At 33.9% G+C, this 22123-nt stretch overlaps 1 protein-coding gene across 1 annotated transcript; it reads left to right on the forward strand.

Moving 5' to 3' along the window:
- Window positions 1-376: 376 nt before the first annotated feature.
- Window positions 377-21911, forward strand: LOC134268703 (collagen alpha-1(X) chain-like; the record flags this gene model as incomplete). The annotated part of the gene is made up of 3 exons (XM_062750946.1): window positions 377-674; window positions 21290-21451; window positions 21741-21911. Coding segments are annotated over exons 1-3 (505 nt in total), but the record flags the coding sequence as incomplete, so codon positions are not given.
- Between the last annotated feature and the right edge of the window lie 212 nt (window positions 21912-22123).

Genomic DNA, 22123 nt, shown 5'->3' on the forward strand with positions numbered 1-22123 from the left:
TTTATTGAAAAAACAGCTGTCAATGATATCGAGAAGCCTGGATTTTAATTTATCTTGAGTGATGGTTTTGTATAAAGTTGATGAGTCGTACATTTTTAAGCTCTTGATTTTGGTATGATCTCGTGATTTAAAATTGTCCAAAAGTTTATTGATTTTTTTAAGTATCCACATCTGATTGTTTTATGGACTTTGATATTGAATACTGATCATTATTTCCATACCCTTCTTACATCACTTCTTTAAAATATTGTTGGACTGTACTCTTGAAGTTTCTCCTTCACTACTGTTTATATCTAAATGAAAATTTAGTCTGAAGCATCCGGTTTCCTAAGAAGTGTGAACTTAAATTCATATCAGTATGTAATACACATGGTACTTGTTCCTGTATATAAAGACTTTTTATTAGAAATACATTAAAAAGCCGAACTAAATTTTGAAAAGAGAAAATCTGTGTAAACTGCCATCGATTCACCAACTGATCATATTCTCCGTCATTATCAAAATGATCTTTTCGGTCATCAGTCTTCTTGTAACGCTTAGTTTTACAGAGGCACAACCCTTATATTCAGATTCAATGGATGACTACAAGATTGAAAAGAAGTGGCGCAAATTACAAACAGATATGGAAATTCATATCACAAGGACAGTAAAGCAGGAAATTACTAACAAAAAAGGTAAACAATGATGTTTATAGCTTAAAAAAGAAAAACCTTCAAGAATTATTTTTTAAAAGTAATCATATTAATGTATACCTTTTGTCCAATTGAAGTGTACTTGGATAGTGCATCCCATTTTATCTGTTATCATTATAGATTTTAACCATTGACAATAGACAGTAGACATTAAAGATATTTAAGGATTAAAATTTGTTGATTTTCAGGAAATTTCCAAGACAACTCTTTATTAGATATTTTTTTCACACATATATGAGCCGTTCCAAGCAAAAACCCCCCTTATGTAATCTGACAAAATTTTACGTCACAATACAAAAAGCGACGTCATTGTTTTGCAACAAAAACTGCGTTCAAAATATATCGCGCACTGACTGCGTTCCAACTATATGCTTTGTTTTACGTCACATAATTTTCTCCCTTGTGCTTTTTGCATATTTTTTTCATGACTTTTGTCTATTTCATAACATATCTGACTCTGATTGTTGTCAAATTAACTACATGTGCATTACACATTTAAACGACCTAAGAGTGTTCTGATTAAATACATAAAACTTGTCTACACTTTGACAATTATTCTGTTCCATGTACAATATAAGTTTTCAGTTAAACTAAATAAAACATGGAACTGTCGTTTAAAAGTCAGATTTACGACTCTTTCTTATTCAACAATGACAAAAAATAATTACATGAAATGATGATATTTAGTGTAAAAATATTTTTAAAACGGAAGGAAGAGTAGTTTGAAATATGTTTTTTTATTTAAAATCGGAAGTCTTGGCGAAAATTGTTTGGACTTAATCACATGTCAAGAAAACGGCACGGGAATTAACACCAATCAAAACTGAATGACAGAATTGTTAAACCACACCAATGCCAGATCTAAATTCGGGGTATTTTTTTCATTTATTGTAGACCCAAAACCTCTTGGAAGAAAAGTGACAATTAGTTCAGCTAACAAAGCTACATTACTTGAAAAGACCTATATTCGACATTCTCCTTTTTTGTTTTGTGTTGAAAAGATCGATAACTTGTTAATACCGTTGTAACACCCCCCTTCCCACCACCACCACCAAAAAATTATAAGGATATAATTATGTAATAAAGCATATATAGAAATAAATACATACATGTATCTTTTTACAAATTTTTGGAAGTTCTGAAAAATACCGTATTTGACACGCATGCACACCTATATTATTCATCTAATTGCTAGTCAAGTTATTCTACCCCCCCCCCCAGCATCATTGCATGCTGATGTTAACAGTGAAAATTTACATTAAAAAAAAATGCGGAGAAGGGCCCCCATGCAACCCCCGGATTTTTTTTATGTGCTTGATTGTAAGCACATTATTTGTTCACCTGATTGTAAATAGAGTCCAAAAAAAAAAAAATACATTTCCAAAATATTTTTATCAGTTTGGATTTTCTCGATCTACTTTTCGTCTAACGTATACTAGGAAGAAGTATTATAAATATTCGTAATTTTCACCAGGAAGATTACATGCAGGTGAACATAACCTGATTTTTTTTTCCCCATTGCTAGACCTATGAAAATCAGAAAACTAAGAGTATTTATCATTATTAACACTTTTGTCGAATTATTTGAAAAACGATCTGACATGTTTTTTAAACGCATGTTCATGGGAAAATATTTAAACGCTATCATTTTTAGTGCAACTCTTTGACATTGTAGATGCAAATGTGGAAAAAATAAAATGAGAAATAATAGTGAAGTTTATTTTATCAATATATTGAAATCCTATCAGGAGACAATAGAATGATGGAAATCGTTGTATAAAAATGCAATTTTAATTTGCTGTTCAAATTATTATCCTTAAACAACGTTTGCAATGATACAGAATTTTAGTTTAAACAAATCATTGAATGAATACGGAAGCCCGTTGGTGCCACGTACGAAAAATATTTTATCTGGCGGCCGCCACTTGTATATCTGGCGGCCGCCAGATAATTATGTGGCGGTCGCCACTTATTATTTGGCGGCCGCCACTTATATATCTGGCGGCCGCCACTTAATATATGGCGGCCGCCACGTAGTTTTTATGGCGGCCGCTATATAATATCTGGCGGCCGCCACATAATTTATCTGGCGGCCGCTATATAACATCTGGCGGCCGCCACGTATTATTTGGCTGCCGCCACATGATTTATCTGGCGGCCGCCACTTATATATCTGGCGGCCGCCACATAATATTTGGCGGCCGCCTGATAACACTTGGCTTCCTGAATCGCGCGCATGTTTTAATATGTGGTTTAAGAGGTGGATACAGTGTAAAAATTATAATAGCAACATCAATCATCCAAACTTGTAAGAGATTTATTATGAACCAACACTCCAATCCACACTTCTAATAGATATGTTTTTTGCATAGAGCAGATTAATATTTGATTTGAATTATGCAAGTATTTGTAGAGTGTTTCGATTATTAAGAAGCCTCATCAGGGGTCACGGACATAAATCATGGTGTTTGCTGTAAGCTATGATTGGTTGAGAATTAAATAAAGTTTTGCATTTTGGATTTCCAAGAATGGTGTTCCAATACTTCAGAATTCGTTTTTTATCATTTACTTTTATCAATAAGCAGCGGTTGTGTCAACATCCATCTTCTTAACCCAATAACACTCACCTTTTGCAAAATAATTTATGTGGCGGCCGCCAGATATTTAAGTGGCGGCCGCCAAATAATAAATGGCGGCCGCCAGATATTAAGTGGCGGCCGACAGATACATAAGTGGCGGCCGCCAAATAATAAGTGGCGGCCGCCAGATATATATGTGGCGGCCGCCAAATAATAAGTAGCGGCCGCCAGATATTTAAGTGGCGGCCGCCAGATATTAAGTGGCGGCCGCCAGATACATAAGTGGCGGCCGCCAAATAATAAGTGGCGGCCGCCAGATATATATGTGGCGGCCGCCAGATTAAATATTTTTCATACATGGCACCAACGGGCTTCCGTAAATGAATGATGTTGACAACACAAAGTATACATAATTATGTTTGTCTGAAAAGCTCCTTTTTTTTGCATGTTGTTTAGATAGGCCTATATCTCATTACTTTGCTATGGCTTTCCATGTTTTTGAGCGGTCACCATCCAATGGTTAAACAGGCTGGACGCGTTGCGTAACTTGCCTGAAATAGAGAGACTCTACCGCATCACTAGAAAAACTAGCTCAATAGCGAGGCAGTATAAGTTCCCTATATACTGTCAAACACAAAAGTCGGATATATCTTGTATAAAAAAGGTTTGTAGATAACTTCGGAAATATCTTGTATAAACAAAGGTTCTAATTAACTTGTGAAACTTCGATGTTTAAATTTAAATATATTGATTGTTTGTATGTTGTTAAACGTCCATCTCGAGAATTTTTAACTCATAAATATGGAGACGCCACCACTTGCCGATGGAGAGCTGCAAATATTGTCTTATAACCGGCAATCAGGTCCTTTGAGCAGTGAGGGATCTTTTTCGTGCCAGCACTAACTACGACACGGGACCGCGGTTTATACAGACTCATCCGAAGGACCGGTCTCCATGTAAATTTAACTAGAAGACTAATGTTTGATGTTAATGAAAGGACAGAGAATGGCCAGCATTCCTCCCCCTTCTGCACACAATGGAACTTCTTTATACGTGTATGTGTGTAAAATGTTGGGTAGACTGGGATAGAATATATTTTACTAAATTATTATATGAGAAGCATTTTATTCGAAAGACAGTCCAATGTGCAGAGTTTGCACGTAAAACATGTTCTCTTTTCTATAAAATTTCTTTATGTGTTTTTTTTTTTCTATGTAGACGGTAATCAAATATTGTACATTTGTGTCGAGGACTTAAAAAGCTGCCCTGAATAGACCCCTGACTTACACATTTTTCTTAGTCTCTAAAATATTTTTTTAGCTTTTGACTAACTGGTACATTTTCAGAGTACCTTCATGATATGTTATAAGTGTTGACCTGTGAAACTTGTCTCATAACAACCTGTTGTTTAAAAAAAAAAAAAAACTGTGACATGTATGTTTTTTAAACCTCATACGGATCGTATAACTAACTTAAATATTGAGAAAGTATGTCTAACTTTCACAGGTCGAGACCACTAGATTTTCTGACGTCAGAATAAATTTGCATGTAAATTAGCTATATGTTTACTTTACACACTGATGAATGCGCAATTCATTATGGGCTACTACAAGTACTCAGCTGTGTTGAAAATAAAGGGTAACTTGAATTGTCCCTTGGAAACTTATTTTCAATTCTTTTTTGAGATTTGTTGAAGAAATATTTAAAATAATGTATAATCTTTCATTTCTATGCTCACATTTACAAAATTTGCTTTATGAAGCCTTATATCAACTTATAAAACATCGGCCTTAACCATGATTGTTCAAAGAGACGTAGACCTGTGCTACATGTATCGTGTCGATAAAACATTGAGTTTGTTTTCAAGAGATATACGTGTACATAGTTTTAGCAGGTAGTATATAGGTCCTTGTATTTAGACAGCAGGAGAAGGTGTCTAATTATTATTTAACCCCTCAATATTATTTTATGACGTCAAAGCGTCTGTACGGTATTCGAAGCAACTATTAATCATCTAAAACAACTCCAATATTAAATGTGAGCATGGAGCAATGTCTTTACAATATAATCTTTCAATTTTGGTCTTATAAAGTGATAAAGAAGCTCTACAGATTTTCCGGTGACGAGTTAAATAATGTGTAGTAAACCGACGAAAACCACGTGTAGCCATTGAATCGTAAACACGTAGTAGAGTGTCATGCTTTGGGACTCATTCACTTGATTGGAGAACGGGTGTGACGAAGACATCGTCACGTGTTGAAAATTGCCTTCCATATAAGGTAGTGATCTCGACCTGTTTCATTTTCATAGATATATTCGTAAAGCACAAGAGGATCGACTCTCACAATTTTGTTGTTAGATATAGATTGGGCTGTATGTTTGGCAATCTTCTATATATTAATTACATGTACGTGATTGTACTGTAGAAAATATACAATTTTTTTTAAAAAGCTTTGCTCATTTTCTCAGTTTTTCAGGCCATGTTTTTTATTAGTTATTTCATAATCTGAAATCTAAAAGGTACACTTTAACTTTTCATAAATTCAGATTTAAAATGTATATATCTAGTCTAAATTGCCTTCATACTAGTACTTACATATTTATTCTTTCATTGCAGCCCCCCCCCTTTCCTGATATACAAATGAGGATATATAATTAAGCAAAGAAAATGCATATGTAGTTGAGCATTTAGAAAAAAGGATAAATGGTAATCATCATTTACATTGATATACCATACAAATTCCTTATGTCGGGTTCATTAACAAAAGAGCAAGTCCCTGTCCCTTAATGCTGTCTCTTGGTCAGTGTTTTGAAGGCAAAGGTTGGACAAGTAAAATCAATTATCAAAAATAAATTGATGGGAACTAAAATATTTTTTGTTGTTGCTGGTTTTGAAAGATTTGGGCTGAACTTAAACGGTAAAATTGAAAGTGAATTTTACTTAATAAAAGACCTATCAATTATTTGTGATGTTTTCTCTAAGTCAGCGAATTATAGGACTAAACGCCATTGGTATATTTTTAATTAATATCAGAAAAGAATAAACTCAGCGTTTTCATAAAAAAGAAAAAAATGTTTACAACAAATTAAGCATATATATATTAAGCAGAACGGCAATACAATACCAAGTTATTGCGTATAAGTAATTCACATTTTTATTACGTCGCTATAACGTCGACGTCGCTGCAATAGAAAATTTATAAAATATGACGTCGGCCGTATAAATGATGCACACTTTGAATACCTGTAAATCCGTAACGGAGCGAGATACACCTGTAATATTTACAGGTTATATTCACCTAAGGTTCTACATCATTTTTCAAGAAAAAAGTCATTTTCGAAAATTTTTGACATAAGGGGGGTTTTTGCTTGGAACGGCTCATATAATTTTTAACAAGGCCGAGTCTAAGTATTTCTGCCCTAGGGATTTTGACATTATTTTTGTTAATTTTTACACATATATTTATTTTTTTTAAAGATTATAAATCGAATGTTCACCTTCCTCATTTCTTAAAGGGCCATCTCAAAAGTTGTCAAATTTTACCATTGGACCAAATGGAAATCTGTTGGACAAGCGCCAAATTATCACATTTTTCCCTTATCTTTTTTATTTTATTTTGATTTTTTTTTTGTATTTCTGCCCTAGAGATTTCTTTTTTGTTGAAGTAGAAGAAAGTTATTTTTAAAAGTCACCAAACAGTGAAAGAGCTAAAGCCACGAAGTGCAAAAAATATGCCCTGTCACCAAAATAAATAAAATTTTATTCTGTGATAGGTTAGACTTTGTGGGTTATAACATAATTTATTTTTTAATGATATCTTTTCCAGTTTTCTTTTTATAGTCATTTGAAAAATGTATTGTTTTCAAGTAAAATCTACATGTATAACGTCATTACTTTTGACGTTATATATACACATGTATATTGTAACGGTGTGACGTTAACGTTATTTAAATGAAGATAATTATATCTACATTATTGGAAGGGGGATCCGCTAAAATAAACCCTACCTACGAATTTGGGAAATTTTACCATAGGACTGATAAGAAGTTTTGAATCATGAGATAAATACCTGTATAGCTAGCTAGTTTTTGCTTTGATTAAAAAGAGCTTAAATACAATTATATTGTCCTGTTAAATCAAAAGCAACTTTTTAAAATGATACATTAAGAGAAAATAGGGGAAAATTATTCACGGTGTAAATATTAGCTGCATCCGAAGTATTGAGTAATCCGTAAAGTCACGAAAAAATGAATATTTAGTGTTTATTTATTATTATTATTATTTTTTTTTTTGGGGGGGGGGGGGGTGAAATTTTAGTAAAGGCAACAGAGGGCTGTTTTAATAGCCGTTGCTACTTGTGTGATCATTCAAAACACAAGGGCCGTGCGTATAATTTATTTACACCCGGCTCAAGTCGGATGCACGGATATTTACACCCGAGTTGGTAACCAATCAAAGTTCGTGTTTCATGCTAGATAGGAAATAAATGTAGTTGTTGCCTATCATGCGGAATTGCATGGACATTATGTTTAGAATTATCCCTCGGACTTAATGTACATATGGAAGGATATAATTTTGCCGACGTACCTTCACACGTTTTTTATCGTCAAGTGTTATTCCTTCGGTTGAAGCTCTAGGGTAGTGTACATTGCTATGCATACTGGAAATTCATTCGAGATTCATAGTCAAAGACGTTTGACGGCACTTGTTTTGATAAACTGTAAATTAAATACCAAATCTATCACCACTTTATTTAAACCTCTTTTAAACGCCATCAGATGAACAGGCCCGGATCCAGAATTTTTTCCAGTCAAAAAAATAAACAATCCTGAAATTTTTTCTCATGAAAAAAAGCAAACAAACAAAACAAATCAACAACAAAGCCCCCAAATAAACAAAAAAAAAACACATTAACTCCTTTCCCATGTTTTGGATTGTTTCCCCCATCGTCTCAAGACACGGTCTGGAGTCCGCATACAGCTCTTTCCTTCAGAATGGAAGAGTATGGACGTGGTTTGCGAGGATGATTGTGTTTCCCATACATGTAAAACCATTACTTTTATACAAACTCAACACAGATTCCAGGGTTTTAGTGTCATCTAGGAGGGATCCAAGGTCACTTTTACTTAGTTTAGTATTGGTATTTAAAACTCAGCAAATCCCAGTCTCTTCATTTAGATCCGCGCATGGATGAATACCTGGTATACAGACAAAGGAGGTAACGTTTATAATTTACAAATTCAGCGAATTCCTATCAAATCGCTATCATCTCAGAGAGAGAAAAAATGAGAAAATTACACATCCTAAATACCAAGCTAGCATTTTTTAAAATTATGATCTATGAAGCAACGAAATTACATGCACGAGATAATTCTGATATTCTGGGACACCCCATGTATTAAATACATGTAACTGCTGTCATTAGGTCTTTCCACCTTTCTGTGGAAAGACCTATTGATTTTCTTCTGTTTATTATTATTAGGTCTTTCCATCTTTCTGTGGAAAGACCTCTTGAAATGCTTATGTTTATTAGGTCTTTCCACCTTTCTGTGGAAAGACCTCTTGACATGCTTATGTTTTTAGGTCTTTCCACCTTTCTGTGGAAAGACCTATTGATTTTCTTCTGTTTCTTATTATTAGGGCTTTCCACCTTTCTGTGGAAAGACCTATTGATTTTCTTCTGTTTCTTATTATTAGGTCTTTCCACCTTTCTGTGGAAAGACCTATTGATTTCCTTCTGTTTCTTCTTTTTTATTATTTTTCCGCCATGTGATTTTTTGTTTCAAGATTTATCGAAAAGATTTTTAGTCGATAAGAATGTACTTCGCAAAAATTTATTGCAGTTCACCCTGCGTAAATGAACCCTGACCCCTTTTGAAGTTATTGCCCCTTTCGAAGGAAATACTTGTTATCGCTACTCCTCTGAAACCGTAAACCGTAGAGGTATGAAACCTTCACCAATGTCTTTGACTAATTAAGGGGACTCTTCAATCTATTCATTGCGAAAGTATTCGGTGACCACTTCAATGATTTATTGCCCCTGAAACTTTTTGAATTTTACAAATAATTAAAAATTTTTAAAATGAAAAGTCGTAAAGACATGGGACCAACTGCATAAGATTCATTGACCTTTGACCTTAAAATTCATGTAAAGGTCAAAGGTCAAGGTCATTCCAAAATTGAGAAATTAAGCTCTTTTTATATCTCTTTTGTCTTTTAACATATACTTAATGTCTATGCATCATTAACATGTACTTTTAAAGCTGTTTCAAAGATTTTACTCTTGTCCCCTAACATTAACCCCTTTAAAAGTTATTGCCCCTTGTGCGAAAAACCTTGTTATCGCTACTCCTCTGAAACCGTAGACCCTAGAGACACCAAACCTTCACTAATGTCTTAAGGGTCTTTAGGCCTAACTTCACTGTATAAGTGCAAAAGGATCTCATGACCTCTTATATGAGTTATTGCCCTTTTACTTCTTTGTACTTACTATTAAACCTATAACTTGAAAACTATAAGTTGTAGAAGCATGGGGTCAATTCCATTGTGACCCTTGACCTTTGACCTTGAAAATGTTTTCAAGGTCAAAGGTCAAGGTCATTTCAATTTATTTTTTAATTTTCTTTTTTTTATGCTTAAAGAGAGTTTTGGTTTCCTTTTCATTGAATTTAATTTTTAGGAGTCAGATATGAAACAAATTTGAAATTCAAAGAAGGTGGAAAGACCTCTTATTGTTCTGTGAACAATAAGTATCCTAGTTCTTCTTCTTATTTTTCTTCCGCTGATTTTTTGTTTCGACATTTATCGAAAAGACTTTTTGTTCATCGTAAAGGTCAGTAAAAGTTATGAACAAATTTGACCAAACGCGTATGAACTATGACTGCTTTCGAAGTTATTGCCCCTTTCGCAAGAAATGCTTGTTATCGCTTCTACTTCGAAACCGTAAACCGTAGAGGTATGAAACCTTCACCAATGTCTTTGACTAGTTGAGAGGAGTCTGGAATCTATTCATTGAGAAAGTATTCGGTGACTCCTTCGATGAGTTATTGCCAAACTTTTAAAAAAAGGACAGGTGGTCTTTTGATCTTTGACCTTGAAAAGTAGGTCAAGGTCAAAAGTCAAGGTCATAAGAAAACTAGAGAAATTGTCATTTAAAGCTAAAAATCCAAGTGACCTTTACCTTTGACCTTGATATTTGACATTGACCTTGACCCCTGACCTTGACCCTTACTCAAAAGGTAATAAAGATATATTCATTACCTTTATCTAGATTCAGCTTCAAATGTAAATCTCAAGTTTAACTCTCTCTCTCTCTTTCTCTTTTGTGATGACTTTGACCTTTGACCTTCATAAATGACCTTGACCTTTGACCCCATTGACCCAAAGGTCACAATCAAGCTAAAGGTCGTGGAGGTATTTACAACCATCACTCTAACAAATGCTTTAAAAATACCCCCCGCCCTATAAAAAAGAAAAAAATAAAATAAAAATCAACACCAACTTAGAGAAAATGTCTACTAGTCAAATGAAACGAAATATCGGCATAAGATTTGTAATAAAAGGAAGAAAAGACCTGAAAGAAAGTGTCCTGAGAGTTTTAAGATGGGTCTCTAATGTATTTTGAAATTCAAGTGAATATCGGCAAAATCTGCATTTTTTTTCTGTCTGAAATTTAGTTATTGCTGAGCATAAAAATTAATTAAGACTCACTCGTATTGTCTATTTCTGCAATTATTGTTAATATCATTCGATTCTCCTACTCTATTACGACATTTTAATACCAAGTATTCTTGCTTTCTTAGGTGTATGGAATTTATCTTAATTTTATTTAGATTTAAATATGAATCTACTGAATCTCGGAAATAGCGATTTTTCATATAAAATAAATTTCCATGCAATTTAAATAGGTTAAATCAATTGCAGATACCCCGCTTTATTCACTATAGTGTAGAAAAAATGTCCATAACTCACTCATTGTTTTTCCGGGATTTTGAATTTCCTCTGCAACTGACCACGTGTATTACTTTCGCTTTTACGACTCTGTATATGCTAAGTAACATTGCTTCACTGCAAATGTGTCCCATGATTATTCTAATCATTTTCCTACATACAATATCAAATCAAACCGGCAAGATCTCAGTTTTTTAAGAAATTTGACCGGGACTTTCCTACGAAACTACAGGTATCCTCTTTTACCTTTAAAAAAATTAGATTACAAAATAGGCTTACTTGTGTACAACTTGATGGCTCAATGGTTAGCGTGTCCGACTTACAAACTAAGGGATGTAGGTTCGAGCCCAGCTGGAGGAACTTTTTTTTGTTTCTTAACAGTCCAAATTACTTGGAAACATTTAAAAAAAAAAAAAAAGAAGGTGGAAAGACTTTCTAAATGTTCAGTGAACAATTAGTCTACTAGTTATTCTTCTTCCGCTGATTTTTTATTTTAACATTTATCGAAAAGACTTTTTGTTCATCGTAAAGGTCATTAAAAGCTATGAACAAATTTGACCCAACGCGTATGAACTATGACCGCTTTCAAAGTTATTGCCCCTTTCGCAAGAAATGCTTGTTATCGCTACTCCTTCGAAACCATAAACTGTAGAAATATGAAACCTTCACTGAAGTCTTCGACTAATTGAGAGGACTCTGGAATCTATTCATTGCAAAAGTATTCGGTGACCCCTTCATTGAGTTATTGCCCCTGAAACTTTTTTAATTTTAGAAATAATTAAAAATTTTCAAAACGAGAAGTGATAGAGACATGGGACCAACTGCATAAGATTCAATGACCTTTGATCATGAAATTAATGCAAAGGTCAAAGGTCAAGGTTATTCCAAATTTGAGAAATTAAGCTCTTTTTTATATCTTTTCTGTCTTTTAACATATACAAACTGTCTTAGCATCATTAATATGTACTCTTAAAACTATTTTAAAGATTTAATTCGTATTCCTTAAGATTGAACCTATTAAAAGTTATCGCCCTTTGTACGCAAATTCTTGTTATCGCTACTCCTTTGAAACTGTAAACTGTAGAAATATGAAACCTTCACTAAAGTCTTCGACTAATTGAGAGGACTCTGGAATCTATTCATTGCGAAGGTATTCGATGACCCCTTCAATGAGTTATTGCCCCTGAAACTTTTTTAATTTTAGAAATAATTAAAAATTTTCAAAACGAGAAGTGATAGAGACATGGGACCAACTGCATAAGATTCATTGACCTTTGATCATGAAATTAATGCAAAGGTCAAAGGTCAAGGTCATTCCAAATTTGAGAAAGTAAGCTCTTTTTATATTCTCTTTTGTCTTTAAACATATACTTAATGTCTTTGCATCAATAATATGTACTCTTAAAACTATTTTCAATATTTCATTTTTGTTTCATAAGATTAACCCTTTTAAAAGTAATTGCCCCTTGTGCGAAAAACCTTGTAATTGCTACTCCTCATAAACTGAAGACCATAGAGACACCAAACCTTCACTAATGTCTTTAGGATCTTGAGGCATAACTTCACTGTATAAGTGCAAAAGGATCTGATGACCCTTATATGAGTTATTGCCCTTTAACGTATTTGTACTTACTATTAAACCTTATAACTTAAAAACTATACGTCGTATAAGCATGTAGTCAATTGCATTGTGACCCTTGACCTTGAATATTTTTTCAAGGTCAAGGGTCAAGGTTATTTCATTTTTTTTCAATTTTTCATTTTTTCTATCCTTTAAGACAATTTTGGTTTCTTATTCATGGAATTTAATTTTAAGGAGTCAAATATAAAACAAAATTGAAATTCAAAGACGGTGGAAAGACCTCTTATTGTTCTGTGAACAATAAGTCTCCTAGTTATTATTCTATTTCTAACCTTATGTTTTGACACCGTAAAACTTATCGAAAAACTTTATGGTTCATGATACTGGATATTTAAAGTTATTCCGAAAAACGACCTACATCTTTTAACTAAGAGCCTTTATGCAGTTATTGCCCCTTTCACCGTGAAGCTTGTTATCGCTACTCCTCCGAAACCATAAACCGTAGAGATGCAGAACCTTCACCAACGTCTTCAACTAATTTAGGAGACTTTTCAGTCTATTTATTGCAAAAGTTTTCTTCAACCCCTTTAATGAATAACTGCCCCTTAAAGTTTATAAATTTTATAAAAAACTGAAAATTTCTAAAACGAGAAGTCGTAGAGACATGAAACCAACTGCATAAGTTTCATTGACCCGTGACCTTGAAATTCATTTCAAGGTCAAAGGTCAAGGTCATTCCAAATATGAGGAATAAATGTCTTTTAATAACTTTTATTTCCTTAAACATATACTATCTATCTTCTGTCCGTAATATGCACTTTTAATACTCTTTTGAAGATTTCATTCTTGTTCCTTAAGATTGACGCATTTAAAAGTTATTGCCCCTTGTGCGAAAAACTTTTTTATCGCTACTCCTCCAAAACCATAGACCATAGTGACACCAAATCTTCACTAATGTTTCAAGGGTCTTTAGGCCTAACTTCACTGTATAAGTGCGAAAGGATCTGATGTCCCTTTATATGAGTTATTGCCCTTTAACGTCTTTATACTTACAATTAAACCTTATAACTTGAAAAGTATAAGTCGTAGAAGCATGGGATCAATTGCATTGTGACCCTTGACCTTTGACTTTAAAAATTTTGCAAGGTTAAAGGTCAAGGTCATTTCCATTTTTTAAAAAAATTATTTTTTCATCTTTTAAGCCATTTCTGGTTTCTTTTTAATGAATTTTAAATTCAAAGGAATAAATATTAAATGTAATTGAAATTTAAAGAAGGTGGAAAGTCCTCTAAATGTTCAAGAACAAATAGCCTACTAGTTAGGTCTTTCCACCTCTCTGAGGAAAGACCTATTGAAAAATTTATGTTTATTATTATTCTATTTCTCACCTTAGCTTTTGAAACCATAAAACTTATCAATAAACTTTTTAGTTCATGATACTGGATATTTAAAGTTATTCCGAAAAACGAAACCCTATGTTAGAACTTTGACGCCTTAGGCAATTATTGCCCCTTTCACTGTAAAGCTTTTTATCGCTACTCCTTCGAAATCGTAAATCGCAGAGATGCAGAACCTTCACTAATGTCTTCAACTAATTTAGGAGACTTTTCAATCTGTTCATTGCAAAGTTTTCGTTGACCCCTTCAATGAGTAACTGCCCCTGAAAGTTTATAAATTCTATAAAAAACACAAAATTTTCAAAACGATAAGTCGTATAGACATGAAATCAACTGCATAAGTTTCATTGACGTTTGACCTTCAAATTCATTTCAAGGTCAAAGGTCAAGGTCATTCCAAATATAAGAAATAAATTTCTTTTAATAGCTCTTATATCCTTAAACATATACTATCTATTTTCTGTCTGTGATATGCACTCTTAATACTCTTTCGAAGATTTCATTCTTGTCCCTTAAGATTGACACTTTTAAAAGTTATTGCCCCTTGTGCGAAAATCCTTGTTATCGCTACTCCTCGGAAACCATAGACCGTAGAGACACCAAATCTTCACTAATGTCTTAAGGGTCTTCAGGCCTTACTTCATTGTACAAGTGCGAAAGGATCTGATGTCCCTTTATATGAGTTATTGCCCTTTAACGTCTTTTGTACTTACTACTAAACCTTATAACTTGAAAAACCGGTCACGGTAGCCTAGTGGTAGAGCGTTCGCTTCGTGATCGGGAGGCCCGGGTTCGATTCTCGATCGCGGCGCCGCGTCATACCTAAGACGTAAACATAGGTAGTGACTGTTCCTTCGCCAAGCGCTCGGCACTAGAAGTGAAAGTCACGGGTCTTTCGGATATGACCTTAAAAACGTAGGTCCCGTGTCACGGTAGGCGTTGGCACGATAAAGAACCCTCACTGCTCAATGGCCCTGAGTGCCGAGTATAGGTCTAAATTTGAAGCCCTTCACCGGCATCGGTGACGTCTCCATATGAGTGAAAAATTCCTAAGAGGGACGTTAAACAATATACAATCAATCAATCAATCAAAATAACTTGAAAAGTATAAGTCGTAGAAGCATGGGGTCAATTGCATTGTGACCCTTGACCTTTGACCTTGAATATTTTTTCAAGGTCAAAGGTCAAGGTCATTTAATTTTTTTTTTAATTTTCATTTTTTTAATTTATCCCTCTCAGACAATTTTGTTTTCTCATGGAAATTATAATTTTAAGGAGTCAGATATAAAACAAAATTGAAATTCAAAGAAGGTGGAAAGACCTCTTATTGTTCTTTGAGCAATAAGTCTCCTAGTTATTATTATTATTTTTCCGCCGCATGTTTTTGAGTTTCAAGGTTTATCGAAAAGATTTATAGACCATAAGAATGTACTTCGTAAATGATTTTTGCAGTTGACCCTGCGTATATGAATTCTGACCCCTCAAGGAGTTACGACCCCTTTCGCAATAAATGTTTGTTATCACTACTTCCCCTAAACTGTACAATGTAGAGTTACAAAACCTTAACTAATGTCTACGACTTATTCAGTAGACGCTTTAATCTGTAATGAATTATTGCCCCTGAATGTTTGCGATGTTTATGAATATCAGAATCTTTTCTTAAATGACAAGTCATAGAGACATGGGACCAACTGCAAAAGATTCATTGAGCTTAGACCTTAAAATCTAGGTCAAGGTCAAAGGTCAAGGTCATTTAAAATATGAAAAATTGCGAATTTTTTATAGCTTTTTTGTTCTTCATCAAATTCTACACATCTTTGCATCTTTAGTATGTACTCTTAAAACCATTTCAGAGATTTCATGCTTGTCCCCCTAAGTTTGATTCCTCTAAAAGATAGTGCCCCTTTCAGTGTAAACCCTTGTTATCGCTACTCCTCCAAAACCGTAAACCTTAGAGGTACAAAACCTTCAACAATGTGTGCGACTAATCTAGTACACTTCTCATTCTATTAATGCAAAAGAATTCGTAAACCATTTTAAGCAGTTATTGACACTGACAGTTTCTCATGTTTATGAAGAACTGAAAACTTCTTAACCCCCATCCCCGCAATCACGCATTTTAACGCATATACCGTTGCCCCGCAATCACGCATTTTAACGCATATACCTTTGCCCCGCAATCACGCACTTTAACGCAATTTTTGTTTTTGGCGTGTTCTGCTCTTATAACGCGTAAAGTTTTGATAGTATGATAATAAATGGTTTGATTATAAATTTTGTAATTCCATTCTAATATCTTTCGCAAATAATAATATTTTTCCTCAGTTTAGTAAGTCCGAATCGTTCGATTTATTTGACGAAACTTGGAATGCGAGACAAATTAAGGTCTTTCTTTTCACGCTAAATAAGCTTACCACTTGATCCACTTGTTTTTGGTGATGTGGAAGTCACTCAATCTTGTGTGAGATGGGACCATTGATTCAGAATTTATCGAATTTGAGGAATGATTTTTTATGTAAGTGTTTGATAAAAACCTGTGCAGAAATCGACAGAAGGAACGTATAATAACAAAAGAATTTTTAAGTTTATACATACTCTGTCATACAACCGTATAGAAAAGAAGTTTGTTCATAGAAAATAGCTTTGTTCTAGTTTACATGTAATCTAATGTTACATGTAGTCTCTTGTTGTCTTATTTGTTGTCCTATTTAAATTCAAATTCGTAAAACCTGATTATTTTCCCACCTTACACATGTTACACAGCAATAAAAAAAATACACATACACAAATAAAAAGGAACAGAAAAAAGGAACGGCAATATCATGTTGAAAAAGAGGTTGATTTAGATTTGAATGTTTTCATTATCAAGTCAACGTTTCCGATATTGTAAAAAAAAAAGTGTCGCACTTACTCGATCGTGTGTCTTGATTTCTTAACATATACGTATACATGTATACATAAAACAAGATATTCGGGAAAATTTTAAAGTATACTGAATACTTGTGTGATATCGTTTTTAAAAAAGGCAGAACAAACAAGAAGTCTGTGAGCCAATGCTCACCAATAGTGCCTCACTCTGGTGTGAATTTAAACAAGTTCAGTTACAGGTAAATGCACGGAAAAAATATGAAGTTGTTATCGAATTCATATACAAAAAAATCCCACTATATGACATGTCTCAACAAAAATTGTGCTAAAATTTATAGAATCTGCGATGAGTAGTTGCTTTCAAAAATGCGATAAAAAAATGTTACATGTATATTTGGTACGGACAGACGCACGGTAATACAGGAAGTTGACATCGAATTTTAACAAAAATGAAACTACCATATGGCATGCCACAGTGACGAATGTGCTAAAATTTTAAGCATCTGTAATGAGTGATGCGTACTTGCTGAGAAAACTGCGACCAAAAACGTTGTTACGGACAGACACACAGCAAGAACGACGGAAAAACACACAAGGGTAAAACAATATACCCGGTCTCGTTCGCAGCGGGGGTATGGTTAAAAGACTCATGTCTACTGATTAGTTTTATCAGTGGGTATATAGTCCTTTATAGGAATATTTCCTTATAGGAATATATCTGCCTCGAGTACGTTCATATCGTCAGTATATTATTTAAAAATATTCATTTATCAGTCGCTTTCACATGTTTAAGAAAACATATATACTCTGCAGGTTCATGTATGTCAACACTGCATACTTAAAAAAATAATAAGTTTTGAAAATTTTAATTGGCGAAGTAAACTTTCAAGAAGAGGACGGCGATGTGATCTGATTGGATTCTTCAATCATCTATATGTTAATGTTATACACAGAAAATACAGGTTAACTCGTAACTGTTTTCAAAGGGTAGTGCAGCTGCTAAATACATGTACCATGAAGATACATTAATGAGGAGCAATGCATTTGGACGCTTAAAACATTCTTTCGGGGGGGGGGGGGGGGGGGTATACATCTTTGACCAACACCGATCTAAATAATCTCCGCATTTCATCTCCGGAATTGTATTACTACATTTCCGGCATTTTTTTTCTTTGATCAACAGCTAGCTTGTTAAATAAAGGGACTGATTATAAAACAAATTTAGCATATCATTTAAGCACAGGAATGCTTAGCATTTCGTACATTTTTTTTTTTGGGGGGGGGGGGGGGGTATGGATCTTGTTCTCCAAGTTTATCAAAAATCGATAAATGAAAAAAAAATCAGCTACACTTGAACTATATTATGTCAGTGAAGTCCGACAAACATGAAACTGATTTCAATTTAACATCCATGTTTTTTTAAAGAAAATAAAGCTTTTGATGTCAATGATTTGTCGGTATTGTTCAAAGATAATAATTTCAATTTTCAATTAAGAAAGTCTTCTGTCACAGTTTTATTTTCTTAAATTAATTTACTCTTCAATAAATATCGGAAAATAAAACTATAAATTGTCAGTAAACTATGTCGGAAATTAAAAGTAGAATATGAATAATCGGAAAAAAGAATGCAGTCAAAATATTGAGATAATCTGTTTATTCTCCTGTCTGATCTTTATGAACTTTTATTTCGGTCAGAATTGTATATCTTTTACAAACACAATCAATAATTTTTTTTCCTGTCGTTAACTTGTATATTTAATACTATAGTAATATCATGGGCTATCGCAAATGTATATAGTGAAAAATTTGTATATCCACTACGCATTTACTCCTGATAGATCCTGAGTAATTGATTAATTTTATTGTTTATCATGCTATTGATTAGACTTTTTCAGCAAGTTTAAATAAATTGATATAAATACGTCATATTCTCAATTAAAGTGGACAGTATTTCGTGCACATCGACCCTGCATGTTCATCAAGTTCATCGTGTCAACGAAATCTGATGGCAACCCTTGGAAAATAGAGGAAACACTTTCTATATTTCTCAATAAATACAGCTACAATTACTGCATTTTCAAAGAAACATTTTTAAGAGTACTGTCTCATTTGCTCCACAAATAACCGGAATACTTATAGGAAAACATCGGGAAAATGTCGAGTACTGAACGCTCCGTCCGAGGAGTTCTTGGACTCGTTTGTAAACTATTCTATTGTTTTTAAAAATGTGTAAAAATTTCATTACAAAGAAAAACTTCTTTTCGATGTTTTTTCTTTTCTTTTTTATTTATTTATTGCAAATTCGCCTACAGCCCCATCACTCCCAAGTTTTTCTTCATTGTTAAACGTGCTGATTTTTTAGTACCCCACATGTACTTGTAGGAGTAAAGATTCTGCAGTCTTCGCTATAGCCAAGGGGTTCCGATATGCTTCACATCTCCACCATGCACTAGAGTAGATTTTGGATCGCAAACCCTTGGCTAGCAAAGTTTAGATATATATTGCTAATTTAGAACTGATTATTTTAATGCCGAGTCCCATGGCAGTATTTCATCCGTATATCAGCCAAAATATTAATAACAAGATGTGATCAGTTAAATTTTATTACATGTATTATAAAAATTAAAATGTTTTCCATCTACAATGGGCTATATATTGTATTGTTCAATAGAAATTAAGCGATATTCTAATATTCCAACAATATTTATTGATTAAAAAAACCTCTCGAACAAATAAATCAAGTTAAATGTGCTGCAAGCTACAAATCCTTTTTGTCCTGAAAAAATATATTAAAAACGTGTTATAAAATTTTTCTTAAGTGATAATCCTTCTCTACTAGACCTCATTTCTATTTTTATTTATAATTGAAAAGTTCTGCAAGTTTCGATAAAATTGTAATGCATGTGACTGAAGAAATAAAAAAGGGGGATGTCTCGCTGTCTGTAATTTTAACAGGGGCATAAAAAGACACCCTGAATGGAACTCAAACAATCATTTTGAACGAAGTTTTCGTTTTAGATTTAAAATTCATAATAAATTACCTGTAAACTATGATAGTATATCAAGTCTGTAAAAGAATTATTTAAACAAAATAAACAGGATTAAATCATCATCAAAATACTAGAATTTATTTTACCGATGATTGTATAAATATAAGGGCGATATATACGGCAACAGTTGCTAATTATACACCGTGTAAATGCATCCTCAAAACCATGTCTTTTCAGCACGTAATCGCAAGTGCGCTGCGGGGAAAAGGATAACGTCATCAAAAGTTAACAAATGTAATGCAACTATTACGTCACAGACGACGCAAGGGGCAAAGAGTTAATGACAAGTCGTAAAGACATGTGGACAATGCATGAGATCTTTCGACCTTTCACCTTGAAGATTAGGTCATGGTCAAAGGTCAAGGTCATTGGGAAAGTATCAAAATTGCTTATATATGTTTTTTTGGTGGGGGGGGCTCAAATGACCTTGACCTTTGACCTTGACCCTACCTCAAATTTATTATGATTTTATTTAGATTTAATATATTAATCGAATGAATCTGGAAAATAGCGAATTTTCCAATCAAATAAATTTCCATCCTCTCAGTGACACAGTTTGTTTCATGAAATGCATCTTTCAAGTTTGATTTACGCTGATAATTATTAATTCAATCCAAATAGAGATGTTTATTTAATCTTACCTATGAGTTCACCATATGTGTCAAAACGAACGCGCCTATATTTTCAAAAATTGTAAACACAGTGCCGACACGGAAGTTCGAATGTATAATAAGCTCTGTATCATTGCGCAGGGGGGGGGGGGGGGGCGTAACTCAATTTATTCAAAGTATAAACAAACTCAAATGAATTTTTTTTTACAAGAAATCGGCATTTTCATTATACACCAATCGTGTTTCTCAGATCTATGCATTATTCTTCACTACATTGTACCACAAACAAATAAATACACGTGTTTCTGTAGCGTAGATCTGAGGGTCCCGAGTTCGAATCCTGCTGCGAGCATTTTTTTGTTTTGCATTTTTTTCCCCCAAATGACTCGGAAACACTTAAAAAGTTGGAAAGATCTTTTATTGTTCTGTGAACAATAAGTCTCCTAGTTTTTTTCCTGAAATTTTTACTCCTTGAAATCAAGCACTACAATATAAAAAATCATTTTACAGTCTAATGAAAGGTTTCAGTTCTAAAAGGAATATATCATAATAATTGTAGGAGAACCCGGAATTCCTGGAAGAGATGGACTGCCAGGACAGCCAGGACTGCCAGGACTACGAGGACCAATCGGAGTTGTTGGTTTACCTGGAGAACCCGGACCTACAGGACCCGAGGGGGCAAGAGGACCCCCAGGAGAGGAAGGCCGACCAGGAATACCAGGTACGGGACGATTAGTCAATTCAGAGAAATAATTAGTTTATATTCCTTATAATTAGATGACACATATTATAAGGAATATAATTTCAAGTTTTAAAGTTATGGTTGTTGATTAAGGCTTAGTAAGAGGCTTTGATTGACTTGGAAAATATTCTTTGCCTTCTAGTCTTCTAAATTTGAAAGGCTTTTTTGCAAAGTCATAAAAGGTATTGTAATCTATGACTATGGTACTTTAAAAAGGAATGTTAAATCAAATATATGTATTACACATGATATTGTTCTTTCTGATCAGGTCCCGCTGGTGCTAAAGGAAATGCTGGACTCCCAGGGAGAGAAGGATTACCTGGTATCCCAGGGGAGAAGGGAGAGGCTGGTGTCCCAGGACGGCCGGGAGCCCAAGGGTTAGATGGACCCCAAGGACCCCCGGGTCTGCCGGGAGAGCGCGGTCGTGATGGAGCCCCAGGTGAGATGATCTGCTAAAGTATTGTTATAATGAATTGAGAATTATTCAGTATTCAGCTTGATGCAGCCTGAGAACCCTCACTTCAATTTTATTTAGCCTAATAAAAAAAAAATTCAGTATTTGTACAAAAAATGGTGAAAAAAGACAAGTACCTGGTTCTCCAATTCTGCCTTGATCACTTTTGATTCCAACAAAACCAGTGTCTCCCTTGG

Source organism: Saccostrea cucullata, unplaced genomic scaffold (genome assembly GCF_032062105.1).
Source record: "Saccostrea cucullata isolate Sc308-1 unplaced genomic scaffold, CSIRO_AGI_Scuc_v1 ctg13198, whole genome shotgun sequence".
Lineage (NCBI taxonomy): Eukaryota > Metazoa > Mollusca > Bivalvia > Ostreida > Ostreidae > Saccostrea > Saccostrea cuccullata.